We start from the raw sequence: 21,423 nt of genomic DNA on the forward strand, positions 1-21,423 counted from the left end.
TATCCTATTTGACTTGTTCACAAGGACCAAGCAGCTTGAATAGGCATAATAATGGAACAGGAAAGAGAGAGAAAAGGGCGAACGTGAGTGAGGAGCCATGGGAACAGCCACCTGGACAGCAGTCTTTTTACTTTGAATCCAATCAGCGGCACGCATATTTGCACTTGCCTTCATGTTCCACTATAAGCAGATAAAACTCTGCAGATTATTTGGGCAAACTCTTCCCATTGGTGCGATTAGCGCAGAAATTTCAACACCATATCGGTGTAAGTGCAAACCAGGAAATTAGGAGCCATTGTTTGATGAGTATCGTGAACTGGGAAACTTGCAGCAAAAAATTTAGAAATTGTAAAGCTTACAGAATTTAGACTGCTTCTGAATGGAAACACGACTTTTAGAGATACATGGCTTTAGATAATTCTATAAAAGCTTTGCTGAGTCAAGACCTTAAGCAGAGTGAACCTTGCAGAATTATTAAGGCATGTACACATGATGTTAAGTTTTTTAGAAGTGCCATTATAAAATAAGAAGGCAAAATCTGCTCTTTCAGAGGTAGAGGTTTTATTGCGTAAAACACTGGATAAAACTGTACTGCTTCAAAGACATCTTGCTTCTAACAGCAGAAAGAAAACAGTCATCGCTGAAAAACAACTTTTATACTTCTATACCAGAATAAAGTTCTGTCAACTGATGTATAATAAATAATGACCAAGAATAAACTTTAAATACAAAGTCATCTACTTGTTACAAGCAAGGCAACAAAATCCTCTACTCTATTGATCTCAGATCTCCTCCAAGATAGGAACTCCTTCATTTAGGAATGTAGACAATATCATGACCAGTTTCACACACTACAGAAGTACAGAGAAATGTTGACATGTTTTAGATTTGTGAAGCATGATGTTATTCAGAATCTGACAATGTATCACTGCCGCTGTCACTTGTTTGTATTAGAAGTTACAAATGTTCTGGAAAGGTCTACGTCAGAGGGAGAGAAAAAAAAAGAGGGACAGTAGCACCTGACTAAATGGAATCAACGCACAAGTCACAGAAAGGGAAATGTTTCCAGTGTCACAAACCGAATTATTGCCTGTCATCTGAAATGCTGAAAGACACAGAAGAATACTGAAAGATTTCGAAAGTGCAAGAATGGAATGTGTTTGCTAAGATACTGTAGGCGGCACACACTCACACATACGCACACACGCGCACACACGAAAGCAAGCGACTGACACAGTCACCAAACACAGTAGTGCAGTTAATATCCTAAAGCTTACTACAGTCGTTCAGAAATGTTTAATAACATCTCGATCCCTTACTGGGATCTTTAGAAACAGTTGCATTAAGTTTATCGTCTGGGTTTAAGTAAGGCAGTGAGAACTATACTAGAAAACAATAAAACCAGCTTGCTATACGCCAGATAGGTCCAAGTTAGCGACCTCAATTAAACTGTGGCTTCAGTTGGTTGGCTTCCTTGTAGCCAGCATATGCAAACCTTACTTCTCTCTTAGCCTGAAATTTTATCCTCATTTCAGGTTAGTCTTAAGCTTTTTTTTTCTTATTTACACAAATAATAGGTTGCAGTATCTGATTACTGTGGACTGCGTTAGGCAGAACAGAAGTTTTAAGGCCCTGGGATTTACTTTCTGCTCCCAGCCTACATGGAAAGATAGACTTTTTAAGTCTGACTTTTTTTTCTTCAGAAGACACGAATACTCATCTACCATTGGAAGAAGAAGCACCGCTTTTGCTTTTGATGACGGAAGTAAGATTCCAAAGGCTACAAGCTTACTTGATTTAAATTTTCAGGCTGATTTTGTGTTGTTAAAAACCTTCACACATTATTTTTCCAGAATGTTATAATCGCGTCATTCATCATAAGCTTCCCCTTCCTCAAAGCTTCCTATATCATGATGAAATTAAACTCTGGAGATTCCGAATTGTACAAAAGCTAAAATGCATAAAAAATACACCACAAGTTCCATTGTTTCTGTTTCACAAAAAAAAAGGAAAAAGACTGAACACTTTAACAGTATTTTTTTAATACATATGCAGGAAATTATGGATTATTGGGCTTCTTCATCTTCTCTACTATTTAATCACGTTTCAGGAGAAACTCGTGTTTTTTGTCCTTCACATTTACAAAAATTAGCAAATTGTTGCTCCTGGGGATTTTGTTCAAGTAAAAATCATGATGATCCCTTGCTACAAATATCCCACTTCCCACTAGTGCCCTCTACTGTCAGACCTAACAGCTTTCAGTGCTCAGTAACACTAGTCCCCACCCTCCCCCAACCCAAAACCCCCAACTTGTCTATAATTTGATTATTGATAACCTACTTCTCCACAGAAGAAAATTCCTTGAAGTAAAGAAAAAAATGCTTTCTTCCCTCCACACTGCAAACTGATAACAGAAAAAAATGGCTAACACGTTTGCATTGCGTCTCATTCTCTTCCATTGATGCATTTGGCTATGAATTGGAAAAAAATGTGAAAATGTAACATCCCAACCCACTTTCCTGTAGGTCACTACTGACCCTAGTTCATGGGCCGTCTAAGATTTCTTCTATAGTGCAGTTGCGACACCGCTTGAATTGATTTTTTCTGCAATGACAGCTCCAGTCAGACTGGCACCATGGCAGTCTACCAACACATCTCATTATTATGCTAAGCGAATGACAGCAGCTGGTGTCATGTTATAAAGGTGTTTTCAACACTGAAAACACAGCCCCAGATCTTCAAGGCAATGCTAAATCATTCAGATGGTATCATTTTTCTGTTAAGAGCATTATTTTTGGACAAAGACCACTTTAAACTTTTAAATGTCCTGCTTTTAAGTAACTGATGACCTCCTCCCACCTTTTGGAACCACTTTATCCTCCCACCTGTGATGTTTTGAAGTACTTGTTGCTAGGTAACAGTTTGGCAGCCATTTGGGAGGACTGGAAACTCCTGTTTTTATGTTCTATACTGTTGATCACAATACTGGGGTTTTATTTTTATATAGTCCATAAGTTCTTTCCCTAGAATGCCATAAACATTTGCTCAATTTGGATGCATATCAAAAAAGCTCTGTAAAAATGAATATTGCAAGTATTATATTGTTCCACTGCATTACTCTTGGTCCTGACTGGTTTCCAATGGCAGTTCACACGAGCTCCCAGGTTTCACAACACTTGCTTCCTCTGAAATCCCAGGAGCTTCAGTTTCAACTCGTGAGCGCTTGAACCTGCGATCTGGGTACTGGCTGTTGTCAAAAGGCATGCGATGCACGCACATAACATGAGTCTTCAGGTTCCCCTTCTGAGAGGCACTGTATGGACAGTATCTGCATTGGAAAGGCCTGTGACCTGTAACGCAGGGAAAGACAAGAACCTGGTTATAGTTCTGAATTCCTATGATGGAAAGAAACCTTTCAAGTACAGTAAAATATGGGGAGGCACACAAATCCTATAAAGGTTTACAATACAAATGCTTTCCAAATAAAAGTGAGCCAACCATTTTAAATTTTGCATCCGGGTGGAATTAAGTACATGGGAGCAACCTGCACTGCTGCTTGGCTTAAGGGGAGACTGGAAAAGGTCAATCACTCCCACACAAAACTCTGGCAATGCACCTCATTTTAATTTTTCTCTCTCTGATATTTTAGTACAGAAATATAGGAGTTGTGGCTGTAAGGGGTAAATAAAGCATTCTGAGGTTGTACAAGAAAAAAATAAAATGCTTGTTCACATAGTAAATAAACTCAGGCATGATACAGGTGCAATCTGTCGTCTTTCATGCTTCCGTACTGCTTTTGTAAATATGACACAAACACTGCTTTTAACTTACATTATTTAACATTCAGCACAGTTCTCCAAGGCTATATAGTGCCAAAATTAATCACAACGGCGATAATACCCGATAAGCTATCAATATACATAGGGATCTTCCATATCACATTGAGAATTAACTCGCTGTTCTGTAACATAACATTCAACGTGAGAGTTATATGTGTTGCCAATATCCTATTTTTGTGGTCTGCACAGCCTGAATTTAACCTTTTGTCTTCTACATAAACAACATTCAGTAAAATCAATGGATTTGTAGTTAAAATGATGAACGTGAGGCCAAAGGGTGTGATGGCAACAAAGAGTTACATTTGCACAGCATTCATTTTTGATACTCTCTGATCACCGTCACATAAACTACATCCTTTGCAGCCCTTACATTTAGATAGAGGCATTGACAATGGCACAGCCCCCCTCTTCTTTATTGAAAAAATATTGCACAGCTAATTTTGTACATATATTTCATGGAATACAGAATAATGTTTATTGAACAACGGCCATGTTGATAACATAAGATGGACTGCCCAATATTTGTAGAATGCCTATATTTCAATCAGAAAACACCAGACTCATGATAGGAACACCATTCAGCCTATAGATTCATCATTGTTGACAGTCTCTGTCTTCAGCCTATTTTGTGTCGATCACACTTTTTAATTGTGCAAAAATTCAAATAAACTCCTTTTTAACTAAGTAAAGAAAAAATAAATACATGTTAGGATTTTGAATGTGCTCTCCTTTCAGCTATAGTGATGAGCGGCTGAGTGAAAGGCCCACTTTGAAATACAAAGTTGTCTTTCTGTTGCATTATTCTATAAGAGGCTGTACAAAATGAAAGGTGTCAGACTTTGCTGGGGTATTTTTTTTCGTGGCCTGATACTGAAGCCGTAGCTTAGAAATGACAGATGTCTGCAACCAGCTGCAATGAAGCATGGTAAAGTTTCAGTCTAATCCACTTACTCCACTGCAGTCATGTGAACCAAAACAAATGGGCAGCTCCTAACATTATACAAAACACTGCAGTCTACTGATACTCTCTAATGTAACGTAGCTGATTCTCCACCTTCTCAAAATTCAGAAGAAAACATTTAGCAAATATTTTCGACTGCAGCTCGTGTATTGCCGAAACAGTTTTCCTGCTCCCCCCCCCCCCCCCCCCGCCCCCCAACCACCTCTAAATCATTTGTGTATGATTCCCAAAACATTCTCCTCGCATCTGCATGGAAAACCGGAACAAAAACAACAAAAGGAATGCTCGTGTCATCTCTATTTAAGACTGCAGAGAGCAGGATTCGCTGGATCTCTGAGCTCAGCATTGCTTTGAGATTCTGCGGTCCAGGGAAATTCTCAATTAGAAATGTCATTGAGAACTGAGTGGCCTTTTGTAATATGACCCCATAAAGCAGCTATCACAGTGCTTTGTTATTACAATGCCTTCAATTTAAAAAAATATGTCTGCGTGCGTGTGACCGTCACAGCTTACAAAATGGCAGTGGGTAAGTAAATTGTTTTGGCTTCTTTTTGAATGCCTTTGCCCTGCTGGCAGTACCCCAGTTTTTTTTTCACGTGCCACGTTCTGCTGGAGTTCAAGTTTCCCTCTTTTTACCCAAAATGCACTAGGTGGAGACAAACAGAACAGTGAAAGTGAATGAGCAAAGTATCACTTCCTGAACAGCAAGTCCCTTCCACCCTGCGGCGCGTAGAGCAACAACCTTTTGAACTTTCCCTCCTCCAATCCTTGTAAGGGAAGAGTGAGGACATGAAGTCATATGGTTCTTTGTGCCAAGAGTTCAAACAGCTGTGAAACACAGTGTTTCGGTACACATTCACAAAAAAAAACTACACAGTGGATTTGGCCTGTGGCACAACTGAGGAAGGTTTTGTTCCTTCAGGCTATAACAACAAGAGCAGACAGAAAGAAATCTTAAGCTTTTCCCTAAAACTTACCGCAACAACCTTTGTGAAACCACATGACTGCCCTCACACAATTTCCCCTGTGTCTCTCAGGCTACTTTTGGCAGGAAGTCAGAATTAATGTTATATAAATTCCATCTGATGCCAGCACTACCATCTGTGAATAAAGACTGCTTTACCTATGGCGCGCTGCAAAGCCGCTCTCTCCCAGAGATGAGTAAAAAAAAAATTTGATTAATTTGCAGAATGCTTGTGATTTGCTCATATATTATTATAACTGCTCATCAACGCATGACAAATTCCCAGCACTCTGCAAAGGAACCCATTCAGCTTCAGCAGATTCTCACCAGCACCTGACAGACTGCAGACCCACTAATGACTTTCAGCTGCTTACAAACAGTAATTCTATCTTCAGGATACATGGAAAAACTATTGAGAAAAAATAAAGCAGCAGGGTTTAGTCCATTCCGTGTACTCTGCAATGCATCAAACTGTTTTAACTAGTTAAATACTGGGGTACTTGGCACACCTACGTAAACCTTTCTTCCTTCACAACAATGAGGTGGCTGGGTGCGTGGTGGGGGCTGCTGGTGGCGGTGGATGGAAAAGGAACTGGCAGCCTTTCCTTGTGCCTTTGAAAGATATATTAACAATGCAGCTAATATCATCAGCAGACATCTTGGTCAGTGAACAATGCATTTTTTTTTTGCGTGACATTTTGATAAAATATTAATTTCAGGACAGCACCCTCCTGTGTCGGAGGCACCTCTGAAGATGAAAGCGTTAACGTGGGATGCTTCGTTTCCTTAAAAGTAATGGCGTGCATTTAAAGGCACAACACCGTCATTGTGCGAACTCTTGAGATTGAAATGAAAAAAATTCTTCTCCCTGAATATTAAACTGCCCTTTCAAAAAAAACCCAACCATGCTCAAAACGCAAAACCGCCTCGTTTGAGACACACGTAGCCCATTACCAGTCTCCTTTAAAAAGTGTTATCACGCAAATTAAACATTAAGTGGCAGATCTAATTTAAGCCTTTTCAAACTGATGAAAAGAATTTTTGCTTGATTGTTTGTAGCTGTTTAACTTTATCTTCTTCTGTGCAACATATAAACCTTGACACATGACAGTGAATAGACCTTTTGTAATTGAACTGATTGATTGTGAGAACTTAGCACATTGTGTTTTCACTCAATATTATATGCCGTTCTGAAGAAAAAAAAGCTGTAATCATTTTTTAAACTGGATCTTCATTATATTCCATATTTTATTTATACCTGCAACCATTAAATCATGCCCGTCCATCCAGTCACTGAAGATTCTGCTATAAGAAATCAACAGCAGCTTTGTGGGCCCTGTGGATTCAATACATATAGCTTAGCTATCTCGGAGCTGAAGGGCTTATTTGTCTGCTTTAATTGAAATCACTCCATTCTCGAAAGTCAGTGGAGGACTTTGGGGATGGGGGGGGGGGGGGGGGGGGGTTGGTGAGGCCACTCCAAATAAGTTCCATTAATCAAAAAGCAGAGTCTAATGTAACTAATATTTTACAATTAGAGAAGACAAGATGGAGCTAAAAGCCATCTATCTCTCTTACACCACATGATCATCGATTCATAATCAGAAGATTGAGAGTCACAAAAAGATGCATTTACAAAAGGGGGGCTGGGTCTGTGCACAAGATAATGAACAGAATGAGAAACAGCGGCTCTGAAGGCTGAGTAAAGATGACACAGTGCTTCAATGGTGACAGATGACACGGAGATGAGTACTGATACCTGACAGACAGCGAGTGATGACTGCAGTCCTTTCCCACCATTATGATCCTCAATTATCTCAGTAGGGCAAAAAACAGAGGCTCAGCCGTCATCTCACTCACAGGCTGGGAGAATATGCAATTGTGCCAGGCTGCTTGTAAGGAACACTTTTTCACAATTTTATCAGAGCTATATTGGGTCTGTAGTTTTAATGTCAGTATTCATGATCGGTGCGAAGTAAAGTGGGTGCAGTACTATGTATTCCTGCTCAAGCACAGGGCTCGACGGCAGATAGTACTGTGCTTTTCTCTTGCAGCACCATCTGCAGGTATGAAGGCTGCTCTGCTCTGCTCCTTCCCATTACACTTGCCATTCAATATTGTACAGGAAACCATCGGCAGCCTCCTCTCACAGAATTTAATCTGCTGACTACATTTCAATGCAGAAAAGTAAAGAATCTGCTCAGCACTTTTAGAAGTGCCTGAATAAAGCTGACTTTCACGCTCATTCCCCTCTCTCTCTCTCTCACTCGACTACTCCTCCCAACCACGTGAAAAACCATTTATTTGAAAATCTGAGATGACAGACTTGACCGACCATCATTGCCCCTTGAAGGGAGAACAGTGCTCTGTGGCTCTTGTTCCCACCCCCCCCCCCCCCCCCCCGCCACACATGTGACACAAATGGTTGTGAAAATCCGAACAATCATAAGCAAAAAAAGCTGATCAGTAACATGTTTTGGAGCATAAGCTTGGAATTTCTGTCCTGCTGCATGTGATAAATCAGTGAACTGGCCAGGATTTAAATCCCCCTTGCCCAGCAAGACTGGGGAGAGCTACTTTTGAAAATAGTAGTTCCCAGCTTCAGTAATAATAATCTTCATTGGCACACGTAGGCTTACATGAACACTGCAATGAAGTTACTGTGAAAAGCCCCTAGTCGCCACATTCTGGCAGAGGGGCAGAGTGGTAGAGCGGCGGAGAGATAGAGGTGTGGAAAAGTAGAGGGGTGGAGTGGTAGAGGACCAGGGAAGTAGAGGGGCAGAGAGGTAGAGGGGCAGCGAGATAGGAGGGCGGAGAGGTAGAGCGGTGGAGAGGTAGAGCGGGGGAGAGGTAGAGGGGTGGAGGGATAGAGGGGTGGAGAGGTAGGTGTGTGGCGAGGTAGAGGAGCGGAGAAGGAGAGGATTGGAGAGGTAGAGGGGTGGGGAGGTAGAGGAGCAGAGAGGTAGAGGGGTGGAGAGGTAGAGGGGTGGTGAGGCAAGGGGCGGAGAGGTAAAGGGGTGGAGAGATAGAGGGATGGAGAGGTAGAGGGGTGGAGAGATAGAGGGCTGGAGAGGTAGTGGTTGTAGAGGTAGATAGTTGGAGTGGCAGAGGAGCAACGAGGTAGAGGGGCGGAGAGGAAGAGGGGCGGAGAGGTAGAGGGTGGAGAGGTGGGGGGAGAGGTAGAGGGATGGTGAGGTAGAGGAGTGGAGAGGTAAAAGAGGGGGAGAGGTAGAGGGGTGGAGAAGAAGAGGGGCGGAGAGGTAGAGGAGTGGAGCGGGGAGGTCGTGGAATGGTGGAGAGATAGAGGGGTGGAGAGGTAGAGGGGCGGAGAGGTAGAGGGGCGGAGAGGTAGGGGGTGGAGAGGTAGAGGGGCGGAGAGGTAGAGGGGCGGAGAGGTGGGGGGGAGAGGTAGAGGCATGGAGAGGTAGAGGAGTGGAGAGGGTGAGGGGGAGAGGGAGAGGGGTGGAGAGGTAGAGGAGCGGAGAGGTAGAGGGTGGAGAGGTAGATGGTTGGATTGGTAGAGGACCGGCGAGGTAGAGGGGCGAGCAGATAGAGGGATGGAGAGGTAGATGGTTGGATTGGTTGAGGACCGGCGAGGTAGAGGGGCGAGCAGATAGAGGTATGGAGAGGTAAAGAGGTGGAGAGGTCGGGGGTGGATAGGTAGAGGGGGAGAGGTAGAGGGGGAAGAGGTAGAGGAGTGGAGAGGTAGAGGAGTGGAGATGTAGAGGGGGGAGAGGGAGAGGGGTGGAGGAGAAGAGGGGCGGAGAGGTAGAGGGGCGGAGAGGTAGAGGGTCTGAGAGGTAGCGGGGTGGAGAGGTAGAGGGGCGGAGGGGTAGAGGGTCTGAGAGGTAGCGGGGTGGAGAGGTAAAGAAGTGGAGAGGTAGAGGGTCTGAGTGGTAGACGGGTGGAGAGGTAGAGAAGTGGAGAGGTGAGGTCGTGGAATGGTGGAGAGATAGAGGGTGGGGAGGTTGATGGTTGGATTGGAATAGGAGCGGTGAGGTAGAGGAGCGGAGAGGTAGAGGGGCGGAGAGGTAGAGGGGCGGAGAGGTTGAGGGTGGAGAGGTTGAGGGTGGAGTGGTTGAGGGTGGAGAGGTTGAGGGTGGAGAGGTTGATGGTTGGATTGGAATAGGAGCGGTGAGGTAGAGGAGTGGAGAGGTAGAGGGGCGGAGAGGTTGAGGGTGGAGAGGTTGAGGGTGGAGAGGTTGATGGTTGGATTGGAATAGGAGCGGTGAGGTAGAGGGGTGGAGAGGTAGAGGGGCGGAGAGGTCGAGGGGTGGAGAGGTAGAGGGGCGGAGAGGTATAGGGGCGGAGAGGTAGGGGGGTGGAGAGGTAGAAGGGCGGAGTGGTAGTGCAGCATAGAGGTAGAGGGGCAGAGAGGAAGAGGGGCAGAGAGGTAGAGGGGCGGAGAGGTAGAGAGGTGGAGAGGTAGAGGGGCAGAGTGGTAGAGCGGCGGAGAGATAGAGGTGTGGAGAGGTAGAGGGGTGGAGTGGTAGAGGACCAGGGAAGTAGAGGGGCAGAGAGGTAGAGGGGCAGCGAGATAGGAGGGCGGAGAGGTAGAGCGGTGGAGAGGTAGAGGGGTGGAGAGGTAGAGGGGTGGAGGGATAGAGGGGGAGAGGTAGGGGGAGGGGTAGAGGGGTGAAGAGGTAGAGGGGTGGAGAGGTAGAGGGGCGAACTGGAGAGGTAGGAGGGGAGAGGTAGAGGGGTGGAGAGGTAGAGGGGCGAACTGGTAGAGGGGGAGAGGTAGAGGGGCGGAGAGATAGAGGGGCGGAGAGGTCGAGGAGCAGCGAGGTAGAGGAGCAGAGAGGTAGAGGGGCAGAGAGATAGAGGGGCAGAGAGATAAAGGGTGGACAGGTAGAGGGGTGGAGTGGTAGAGGACCAGGGAAGTAGAGGGGCAGAGAGGTAGAGGGGCAGCGAGATAGGAGGGCAGAGAGGTAGAGCGGTGGAGAGGTAGAGCGGCGGAGAGGTAGAGGCGTGGAGGGATAGAGGGGTGGAGAGATAGGTGCGTGGAGAGGTAGAGGAGCGGAGAAGTAGAGGTTTGGAGAGGTAGAGGGGTGGGGAGGTAGAGGAGCGGAGAGGTAGAGGGGTGGAGAGGTAGAGGGGTGGAGAGGTGGGGGGGAGAGGTAGAGGGATGGCGAGGTAGAGGAGTGGAGAGGTAAAAGAGGGGCGGAGAGGTAGAGGGGTGGAGAGGTAGAGGGGCGGAGAGGTAGAGGAGCGGAGAGGTAGAGGGTGGAGAGGTAGAGGGTGGAGAGGTAGAGGGGCGGAGAGGTAGAGGGTGGAGAGGTAGAGGAGCGGAGAGGTAGAGGGGCGGAGAGGTGGGGGGGAGAGGTAGAGGCATGGAGAGGTAGAGGAGTGGAGAGGGTGAGGGGGGAGAGGGAGAGGGGTGGAGAAGAAGAGGGGCGGAGAGGTAGAGGAGCGGAGAGGTAGAGGGTGGAGAGGTAGATGATTGGATTGGTAGAGGACCGGCGAGGTAGAGGGGCGAGCAGATAGAGGGATGGAGAGGTAAAGGGGTGGAGAGGTCGGGGGTGGATAGGTAGAGGGGGAGAGGTAGAGGGGGAAGAGGAAGAGGGTCTGAGAGGTAGCGGGGTGGAGAGGTAGAGGGGCGGAGGGGTAGAGGGTCTGAGAGGTAGCGGGGTGGAGAGGTAGAGAAGTGGAGAGGTGAGGTCGTGGAATGGTGGAGAGATAGAGGGGTGGAGAGGTTGATGGTTGGATTGGAATAGGAGCGGTGAGGTAGAGGAGCGGAGAGGTAGAGGGGCGGAGAGGTTGAGGGTGGAGAGGTTGAGGGTGGAGTGGTTGAGGGTGGAGAGGTTGAGGGTGGAGAGGTGGGGGGGAGAGGTAGAGGCATGGAGAGGTAGAGGAGTGGAGAGGGTGAGGGGGGAGAGGGAGAGGGGTGGAGAGGTAGAGGAGCGGAGAGGTAGAGGGGTGGAGAAGAAGAGGGGCGGAGAGGTAGAGGAGTGGAGCGGTGAGGTCGTGGAATGGTGGAGAGATAGAGGGGTGGAGAGGTAGAGGGGCGGAGAGGTAGAGGGGCGGAGAGGTAGGGGGTGGAGAGGTAGAGGGGCGGAGAGGTAGAGGGGCGGAGAGGTGGGGGGGGAGAGGTAGAGGCATGGAGAGGTAGAGGAGTGGAGAGGGTGAGGGGGGAGAGGGAGAGGGGTGGAGAGGTAGAGGAGCGGAGAGGTAGAGGGTGGAGAGGTAGATGGTTGGATTGGTAGAGGACCGGCGAGGTAGAGGGGCGAGCAGATAGAGGGATGGAGAGGTAGATGGTTGGATTGGTTGAGGACCGGCGAGGTAGAGGGGCGAGCAGATAGAGGTATGGAGAGGTAAAGAAGTGGAGAGGTCGGGGGTGGATAGGTAGAGGGGGAGAGGTAGAGGGGGAAGAGGTAGAGGAGTGGAGAGGTAGAGGAGTGGAGATGTAGAGGGGGGAGAGGGAGAGGGGTGGAGGAGAAGAGGGGCGGAGAGGTAGAGGGGCGGAGAGGTAGAGGGTCTGAGAGGTAGCGGGGTGGAGAGGTAGAGGGGCGGAGGGGTAGAGGGTCTGAGAGGTAGCGGGGTGGAGAGGTAAAGAAGTGGAGAGGTAGAGGGTCTGAGTGGTAGACGGGTGGAGAGGTAGAGAAGTGGAGAGGTGAGGTCGTGGAATGGTGGAGAGATAGAGGGGTGGGGAGGTTGATGGTTGGATTGGAATAGGAGCGGTGAGGTAGAGGAGCGGTGAGGTAGAGGAGTGGAGAGGTAGAGGGGCGGAGAGGTAGTGGGGCGGAGAGGTTGAGGGTGGAGAGGTTGAGGGTGGAGAGGTTGATGGTTGGATTGGAATAGGAGCGGTGAGGTAGAGGGGTGGAGAGGTAGAGGGGCGGAGAGGTCGAGGGGTGGAGAGGTAGAGGGGCGGAGAGGTATAGGGGCGGAGAGGTAGGGGGGTGGAGAGGTAGAAGGGCGGAGTGGTAGTGCAGCATAGAGGTAGAGGGGCAGAGAGGAAGAGGGGCGGAGAGGTTGAGGGTGGAGAGGTTGAGGGTGGAGAGGTTGATGGTTGGATTGGAATAGGAGCGGTGAGGTAGAGGGATGGAGAGGTAAAGGGGTGGAGAGGTCGGGGGTGGATAGGTAGAGGGGGAGAGGTAGAGGGGGAAGAGGAAGAGGGTCTGAGAGGTAGCGAGGTGGAGAGGTAGAGGGGCGGAGGGGTAGAGGGTCTGAGAGGTAGCGGGGTGGAGAGGTAGAGAAGTGGAGAGGTTGAGGGTGGAGACGTTGATGGTTGGATTGGAATAGGAGCGGTGAGGTAGAGGGATGGAGAGGTAAAGGTGTGGAGAGGTCGGGGGTGGATAGGTAGAGGGGGAGAGGTAGAGGGGGAAGAGGAAGAGGGTCTGAGAGGTAGCGGGGTGGAGAGGTAGAGGGGCGGAGGGGTAGAGGGTCTGAGAGGTAGCGGGGTGGAGAGGTAGAGAAGTGGAGAGGTGAGGTCGTGGAATGGTGGAGAGATAGAGGGGTGGAGAGGTTGATGGTTGGATTGGAATAGGAGCGGTGAGGTAGAGGAGCGGAGAGGTAGAGGGGCGGAGAGGTTGAGGGTGGAGAGGTTGAGGGTGGAGTGGTTGAGGGTGGAGAGGTTGAGGGTGGAGAGGTGGGGGGGAGAGGTAGAGGCATGGAGAGGTAGAGGAGTGGAGAGGGTGAGGGGGGAGAGGGAGAGGGGTGGAGAGGTAGAGGAGCGGAGAGGTAGAGGGGTGGAGAAGAAGAGGGGCGGAGAGGTAGAGGAGTGGAGCGGTGAGGTCGTGGAATGGTGGAGAGATAGAGGGGTGGAGAGGTAGAGGGGCAGAGAGGTAGAGGGGCGGAGAGGTAGGGGGTGGAGAGGTAGAGGGGCGGAGAGGTAGAGGGGCGGAGAGGTGGGGGGGGAGAGGTAGAGGCATGGAGAGGTAGAGGAGTGGAGAGGGTGAGGGGGGAGAGGGAGAGGGGTGGAGAGGTAGAGGAGCGGAGAGGTAGAGGGGCGGAGAGGTGGGGGGGGAGAGGTAGAGGCATGGAGAGGTAGAGGAGTGGAGAGGGTGAGGGGGGAGAGGGAGAGGGGTGGAGAGGTAGAGGAGCGGAGAGGTAGAGGGTGGAGAGGTAGATGGTTGGATTGGTAGAGGACCGGCGAGGTAGAGGGGCGAGCAGATAGAGGGATGGAGAGGTAGATGGTTGGATTGGTTGAGGACCGGCGAGGTAGAGGGGCGAGCAGATAGAGGGATGGAGAGGTAGATGGTTGGATTGGTTGAGGACCGGCGAGGTAGAGGGACGAGCAGATAGAGGTATGGAGAGGTAAAGAGGTGGAGAGGTCGGGGGTGGATAGGTAGAGGGGGAGAGGTAGAGGGGGAAGAGGTAGAGGAGTGGAGAGGTAGAGGAGTGGAGATGTAGAGGGGGGAGAGGGAGAGGGGTGGAGGAGAAGAGGGGCGGAGAGGTAGAGGGGCGGAGAGGTAGAGGGTCTGAGAGGTAGCGGGGTGGAGAGGTAGAGGGGCGGAGGGGTAGAGGGTCTGAGAGGTAGCGGGGTGGAGAGGTAAAGAAGTGGAGAGGTAGAGGGTCTGAGTGGTAGACGGGTGGAGAGGTAGAGAAGTGGAGAGGTGAGGTCGTGGAATGGTGGAGAGATAGAGGGGTGGGGAGGTTGATGGTTGGATTGGAATAGGAGCGGTGAGGTAGAGGAGCGTTGAGGTAGAGGAGTGGAGAGGTAGAGGGGCGGAGAGGTAGTGGGGCAGAGAGGTTGAGGGTGGAGAGGTTGAGGGTGGAGAGGTTGATGGTTGGATTGGAATAGGAGCGGTGCGGTAGAGGGGTGGAGAGGTAGAGGGGCGGAGAGGTCGAGGGGTGGAGAGGTAGAGCGGCGGAGAGATAGAGGTGTGGAGAGGTAGAGGGGTGGAGTGGTAGAGGAGCGGAGAGGTTGAGGGTGGAGAGGTTGAGGGTGGAGAGGTTGAGGGTGGAGAGGTTGATGGTTGGATTGGAATAGGAGCGGTGCGGTAGAGGGGTGGAGAGGTAGAGGGGCGGAGAGGTCGAGGGGTGGAGAGGTAGAGGGGCGGAGAGGTATAGGGGCGGAGAGGTAGGGGGGTGGAGAGGTAGAAGGGCGGAGTGGTAGTGCAGCATAGAGGTAGAGGGGCAGAGAGGAAGAGGGGCAGAGAGGTAGAGCGGCGGAGAGGTAGAGAGGTGGAGAGGTAGAGGGGCAGAGTGGTAGAGCGGCGGAGAGATAGAGGTGTGGAGAGGTAGAGGGGTGGAGTGGTAGAGGACCAGGGAAGTAGAGGGGCAGAGAGGTAGAGGGGCAGCGAGATAGGAGGGCGGAGAGGTAGAGCGGTGGAGAGGTAGAGGGGTGTAGAGGTAGAGGGGTGGAGGGATAGAGGGGGAGAGGTAGGGGAGGGGTAGAGGGGTGAAGAGGTAGAGGGGTGGAGAGGTAGAGGGGCGAACTGGAGAGGTAGGAGGGGAGAGGTAGAGGGGTGGAGAGGTAGAGGGGCGAACTGGTAGAGGGGGAGAGGTAGAGGGGCGGAGAGGTAGAGGGGCGGAGAGGTCGAGGAGCAGCGAGGTAGAGGAGCAGAGAGGTAGAGGGGCAGAGAGATAGAGGGGCAGAGAGATAAAGGGTGGAGAGGTAGAGGGGTGGTGTGGTAGAGGACCAGGGAAGTAGAGGGGCAGAGAGGTAGAGGGGCAGCGAGATAGGAGGGCAGAGAGGTAGAGCGGTGGAGAGGTAGAGGGGTGGAGAGGTAGAGGGGTGGAGGGATAGAGGGGGAGAGGTAGGGGGAGGGGTAGAGGGGTGAAGAGGTAGAGGGGTGGAGAGGTAGAGGGGCGAACTGGAGAGGTAGGAGGGGAGAGGTAGAGGGGTGGAGAGGTAGAGGGGCGAACTGGTAGAGGGGGAGAGGTATAGGGGCGGAGAGGTAGAGGGGCGGAGAGGTCGAGGAGCAGCGAGGTAGAGGAGCAGAGAGGTAGAGGGGCAGAGAGATAGAGGGGCAGAGAGATAAAGGGTGGAGAGGTAGAGGGGTGGAGTGGTAGAGGACCAGGGAAGTAGAGGGGCAGAGAGGTAGAGGGGCAGCGAGATAGGAGGGCAGAGAGGTAGAGCGGTGGAGAGGTAGAGCGGCGGAGAGGTAGAGGCGTGGAGGGATAGAGGGGTGGAGAGATAGGTGCGTGGAGAGGTAGAGGAGCGGAGAAGTAGAGGTTTGGAGAGGTAGAGGGGTGGGGAGGTAGAGGAGCGGAGAGGTAGAGGGGTGGAGAGGTAGAGGGGTGGAGAGGTGGGGGGGAGAGGTAGAGGGATGGCGAGGTAGAGGAGTGGAGAGGTAAAAGAGGGGGAGAGGTAGAGGGGTGGAGAAGAAGAGGGGTGGCGAGGCAGAGGGGCGGAGAGGTAGAGGGGTGGAGAGGTAGAGGGGCGGAGAGGTAGAGGAGCGGAGAGGTAGAGGGTGGAGAGGTAGAGGGTGGAGAGGTAGAGGGGCGGAGAGGTAGAGGGTGGAGAGGTAGAGGAGCGGAGAGGTAGAGGGGCGGAGAGGTGGGGGAGAGAGGTAGAGGCATGGAGAGGTAGAGGAGTGGAGAGGGTGAGGGGGGAGAGGGAGAGGGGTGGAGAAGAAGAGGGGCGGAGAGGTAGAGGAGCGGAGAGGTAGAGGGTGGAGAGGTAGTGGGGCGGAGAGGTTGAGGGTGGAGAGGTTGAGGGTGGAGAGGTTGATGGTTGGATTGGAATAGGAGCGGTGAGGTAGAGGGGTGGAGAGGTAGAGGGGCGGAGAGGTCGAGGGGTGGAGAGGTAGAGGGGCGGAGAGGTATAGGGGCGGAGAGGTAGGGGGGTGGAGAGGTAGAAGGGCGGAGTGGTAGTGCAGCATAGAGGTAGAGGGGCAGAGAGGAAGAGGGGCAGAGAGGTAGAGCGGCGGAGAGATAGAGGTGTGGAGAGGTAGAGGGGTGGAGTGGTAGAGGAGCGGAGAGGTTGAGGGTGGAGAGGTTGAGGGTGGAGAGGTTGAGGGTGGAGAGGTTGATGGTTGGATTGGAATAGGAGCGGTGAGGTAGAGGGGTGGAGAGGTAGAGGGGCGGAGAGGTCGAGGGGTGGAGAGGTAGAGGGGCGGAGAGGTATAGGGGCGGAGAGGTAGGGGGGTGGAGAGGTAGAAGGGCGGAGTGGTAGTGCAGCATAGAGGTAGAGGGGCAGAGAGGAAGAGGGGCAGAGAGGTAGAGGGGCGGAGAGGTAGAGAGGTGGAGAGGTAGAGGGGCAGAGTGGTAGAGCGGCGGAGAGATAGAGGTGTGGAGAGGTAGAGGGGTGGAGTGGTAGAGGACCAGGGAAGTAGAGGGGCAGAGAGGTAGAGGGGCAGTGAGATAGGAGGGCGGAGAGGTAGAGCGGTGGAGAGGTAGAGGGGTGGAGAGGTAGAGGGGTGGAGGGATAGAGGGGGAGAGGTAGGGGGAGGGGTAGAGGGGTGAAGAGGTAGAGGGGTGGAGAGGTAGAGGGGCGAACTGGAGAGGTAGGAGGGGAGAGGTAGAGGGGTGGAGAGGTAGAGGAGTGGAGATGTAGAGGGGGGAGAGGGAGAGGGGTGGAGGAGAAGAGGGGCGGAGAGGTAGAGGGGCGGAGAGGTAGAGGGTCTGAGAGGTAGCGGGGTGGAGAGGTAGAGGGGCGGAGGGGTAGAGGGTCTGAGAGGTAGCGGGGTGGAGAGGTAAAGAAGTGGAGAGGTAGAGGGTCTGAGTGGTAGACGGGTGGAGAGGTAGAGAAGTGGAGAGGTGAGGTCGTGGAATGGTGGAGAGATAGAGGGGTGGGGAGGTTGATGGTTGGATTGGAATAGGAGCGGTGAGGTAGAGGAGCGGTGAGGTAGAGGAGTGGAGAGGTAGAGGGGCGGAGAGGTAGTGGGGCGGAGAGGTTGAGGGTGGAGAGGTTGAGGGTGGAGAGGTTGATGGTTGGATTGGAATAGGAGCGGTGAGGTAGAGGGGTGGAGAGGTAGAGGGGCGGAGAGGTCGAGGGGTGGAGAGGTAGAGGGGCGGAGAGGTATAGGGGCGGAGAGGTAGGGGGGTGGAGAGGTAGAAGGGCGGAGTGGTAGTGCAGCATAGAGGTAGAGGGGCAGAGAGGAAGAGGGGCGGAGAGGTTGAGGGTGGAGAGGTTGAGGGTGGAGAGGTTGATGGTTGGATTGGAATAGGAGCGGTGAGGTAGAGGGATGGAGAGGTAAAGGGGTGGAGAGGTCGGGGGTGGATAGGTAGAGGGGGAGAGGTAGAGGGGGAAGAGGAAGAGGGTCTGAGAGGTAGCGAGGTGGAGAGGTAGAGGGGCGGAGGGGTAGAGGGTCTGAGAGGTAGCGGGGTGGAGAGGTAGAGAAGTGGAGAGGTTGAGGGTGGAGACGTTGATGGTTGGATTGGAATAGGAGCGGTGAGGTAGAGGGATGGAGAGGTAAAGGGGTGGAGAGGTCGGGGGTGGATAGGTAGAGGGGGAGAGGTAGAGGGGGAAGAGGAAGAGGGTCTGAGAGGTAGCGGGGTGGAGAGGTAGAGGGGCGGAGGGGTAGAGGGTCTGAGAGGTAGCGGGGTGGAGAGGTAGAGAAGTGGAGAGGTGAGGTCGTGGAATGGTGGAGAGATAGAGGGGTGGAGAGGTTGATGGTTGGATTGGAATAGGAGCGGTGAGGTAGAGGAGCGGAGAGGTAGAGGGGCGGAGAGGTTGAGGGTGGAGAGGTTGAGGGTGGAGTGGTTGAGGGTGGAGAGGTTGAGGGTGGAGAGGTGGGGGGAGAGGTAGAGGCATGGAGAGGTAGAGGAGTGGAGAGGGTGAGGGGGGAGAGGGAGAGGGGTGGAGAGGTAGAGGAGCGGAGAGGTAGAGGGGTGGAGAAGAAGAGGGGCGGAGAGGTAGAGGAGTGGAGCGGTGAGGTCGTGGAATGGTGGAGAGATAGAGGGGTGGAGAGGTAGAGGGGCAGAGAGGTAGAGGGGCGGAGAGGTAGGGGGTGGAGAGGTAGAGGGGCGGAGAGGTAGAGGGGCGGAGAGGTGGGGGGGGAGAGGTAGAGGCATGGAGAGGTAGAGGAGTGGAGAGGGTGAGGGGGGAGAGGGAGAGGGGTGGAGAGGTAGAGGAGCGGAGAGGTAGAGGGGCGGAGAGGTGGGGGGGGAGAGGTAGAGGCATGGAGAGGTAGAGGAGTGGAGAGGGTGAGGGGGGAGAGGGAGAGGGGTGGAGAGGTAGAGGAGCGGAGAGGTAGAGGGTGGAGAGGTAGATGGTTGGATTGGTAGAGGACCGGCGAGGTAGAGGGGCGAGCAGATAGAGGGATGGAGAGGTAGATGGTTGGATTGGTTGAGGACCGGCGAGGTAGAGGGGCGAGCAGATAGAGGGATGGAGAGGTAGATGGTTGGATTGGTTGAGGACCGGCGAGGTAGAGGGACGAGCAGATAGAGGTATGGAGAGGTAAAGAGGTGGAGAGGTCGGGGGTGGATAGGTAGAGGGGGAGAGGTAGAGGGGGAAGAGGTAGAGGAGTGGAGAGGTAGAGGAGTGGAGATGTAGAGGGGGGAGAGGGAGAGGGGTGGAGGAGAAGAGGGGCGGAGAGGTAGAGGGGCGGAGAGGTAGAGGGTCTGAGAGGTAGCGGGGTGGAGAGGTAGAGGGGCGGAGGGGTAGAGGGTCTGAGAGGTAGCGGGGTGGAGAGGTAAAGAAGTGGAGAGGTAGAGGGTCTGAGTGGTAGACGGGTGGAGAGGTAGAGAAGTGGAGAGGTGAGGTCGTGGAATGGTGGAGAGATAGAGGGGTGGGGAGGTTGATGGTTGGATTGGAATAGGAGCGGTGAGGTAGAGGAGCGTTGAGGTAGAGGAGTGGAGAGGTAGAGGGGCGGAGAGGTAGTGGGGCAGAGAGGTTGAGGGTGGAGAGGTTGAGGGTGGAGAGGTTGATGGTTGGATTGGAATAGGAGCGGTGCGGTAGAGGGGTGGAGAGGTAGAGGGGCGGAGAGGTCGAGGGGTGGAGAGGTAGAGCGGCGGAGAGATAGAGGTGTGGAGAGGTAGAGGGGTGGAGTGGTAGAGGAGCGGAGAGGTTGAGGGTGGAGAGGTTGAGGGTGGAGAGGTTGAGGGTGGAGAGGTTGATGGTTGGATTGGAATAGGAGCGGTGCGGTAGAGGGGTGGAGAGGTAGAGGGGCGGAGAGGTCGAGGGGTGGAGAGGTAGAGGGGCGGAGAGGTATAGGGGCGGAGAGGTAGGGGGGTGGAGAGGTAGAAGGGCGGAGTGGTAGTGCAGCATAGAGGTAGAGGGGCAGAGAGGAAGAGGGGCAGAGAGGTAGAGCGGCGGAGAGGTAGAGAGGTGGAGAGGTAGAGGGGCAGAGTGGTAGAGCGGCGGAGAGATAGAGGTGTGGAGAGGTAGAGGGGTGGAGTGGTAGAGGACCAGGGAAGTAGAGGGGCAGAGAGGTAGAGGGGCAGCGAGATAGGAGGGCGGAGAGGTAGAGCGGTGGAGAGGTAGAGGGGTGTAGAGGTAGAGGGGTGGAGGGATAGAGGGGGAGAGGTAGGGGGAGGGGTAGAGGGGTGAAGAGGTAGAGGGGTGGAGAGGTAGAGGGGCGAACTGGAGAGGTAGGAGGGGAGAGGTAGAGGGGTGGAGAGGTAGAGGGGCGAACTGGTAGAGGGGGAGAGGTAGAGGGGCGGAGAGGTAGAGGGGCGGAGAGGTCGAGGAGCAGCGAGGTAGAGGAGCAGAGAGGTAGAGGGGCAGAGAGATAGAGGGGCAGAGAGATAAAGGGTGGAGAGGTAGAGGGGTGGTGTGGTAGAGGACCAGGGAAGTAGAGGGGCAGAGAGGTAGAGGGGCAGCGAGATAGGAGGGCAGAGAGGTAGAGCGGTGGAGAGGTAGAGGGGTGGAGAGGTAGAGGGGTGGAGGGATAGAGGGGGAGAGGTAGGGGGAGGGGTAGAGGGGTGAAGAGGTAGAGGGGTGGAGAGGTAGAGGGGCGAACTGGAGAGGTAGGAGGGGAGAGGTAGAGGGGTGGAGAGGTAGAGGGGCGAACTGGTAGAGGGGGAGAGGTATAGGGGCGGAGAGGTAGAGGGGCGGAGAGGTCGAGGAGCAGCGAGGTAGAGGAGCAGAGAGGTAGAGGGGCAGAGAGATAGAGGGGCAGAGAGATAAAGGGTGGAGAGGTAGAGGGGTGGAGTGGTAGAGGACCAGGGAAGTAGAGGGGCAGAGAGGTAGAGGGGCAGCGAGATAGGAGGGCAGAGAGGTAGAGCGGTGGAGAGGTAGAGCGGCGGAGAGGTAGAGGCGTGGAGGGATAGAGGGGTGGAGAGATAGGTGCGTGGAGAGGTAGAGGAGCGGAGAAGTAGAGGTTTGGAGAGGTAGAGGGGTGGGGAGGTAGAGGAGCGGAGAGGTAGAGGGGTGGAGAGGTAGAGGGGTGGAGAGGTGGGGGGGAGAGGTAGAGGGATGGCGAGGTAGAGGAGTGGAGAGGTAAAAGAGGGGGAGAGGTAGAGGGGTGGAGAAGAAGAGGGGTGGCGAGGCAGAGGGGCGGAGAGGTAGAGGGGTGGAGAGGTAGAGGGGCGGAGAGGTAGAGGAGCGGAGAGGTAGAGGGTGGAGAGGTAGAGGGTCGAGAGGTAGAGGGGCGGAGAGGTAGAGGGTGGAGAGGTAGAGGAGCGGAGAGGTAGAGGGGCGGAGAGGTGGGGGAGAGAGGTAGAGGCATGGAGAGGTAGAGGAGTGGAGAGGGTGAGGGGGGAGAGGGAGAGGGGTGGAGAAGAAGAGGGGCGGAGAGGTAGAGGAGCGGAGAGGTAGAGGGTGGAGAGGTAGTGGGGCGGAGAGGTTGAGGGTGGAGAGGTTGAGGGTGGAGAGGTTGATGGTTGGA

The 21,423-nt window shown here is 53.0% G+C and overlaps 1 protein-coding gene across 7 annotated transcripts in view; it reads right to left on the bottom strand.

Annotated features, from left to right (window-relative positions):
- Positions 1–544: 544 nt before the first annotated feature.
- Positions 545–21,423, bottom strand: part of znf536 (zinc finger protein 536) — a 783,894-nt gene continuing 763,015 nt past the window's right edge. For all 7 annotated transcript variants that reach the window (XM_072518138.1, XM_072518143.1, XM_072518141.1 and 4 more), the window contains one exon: positions 545–3,350. In XM_072518138.1, coding sequence (XP_072374239.1) covers positions 3,115–3,350 — 236 coding nt within the window. In that variant the 3' untranslated portion in view covers positions 545–3,114. The remainder of the gene's footprint in view (positions 3,351–21,423) is intronic.

Source organism: Scyliorhinus torazame, chromosome 10 (assembly GCF_047496885.1).
Source record: "Scyliorhinus torazame isolate Kashiwa2021f chromosome 10, sScyTor2.1, whole genome shotgun sequence".
In the NCBI taxonomy this organism is placed as follows: Eukaryota; Metazoa; Chordata; class Chondrichthyes; order Carcharhiniformes; family Scyliorhinidae; genus Scyliorhinus; species Scyliorhinus torazame.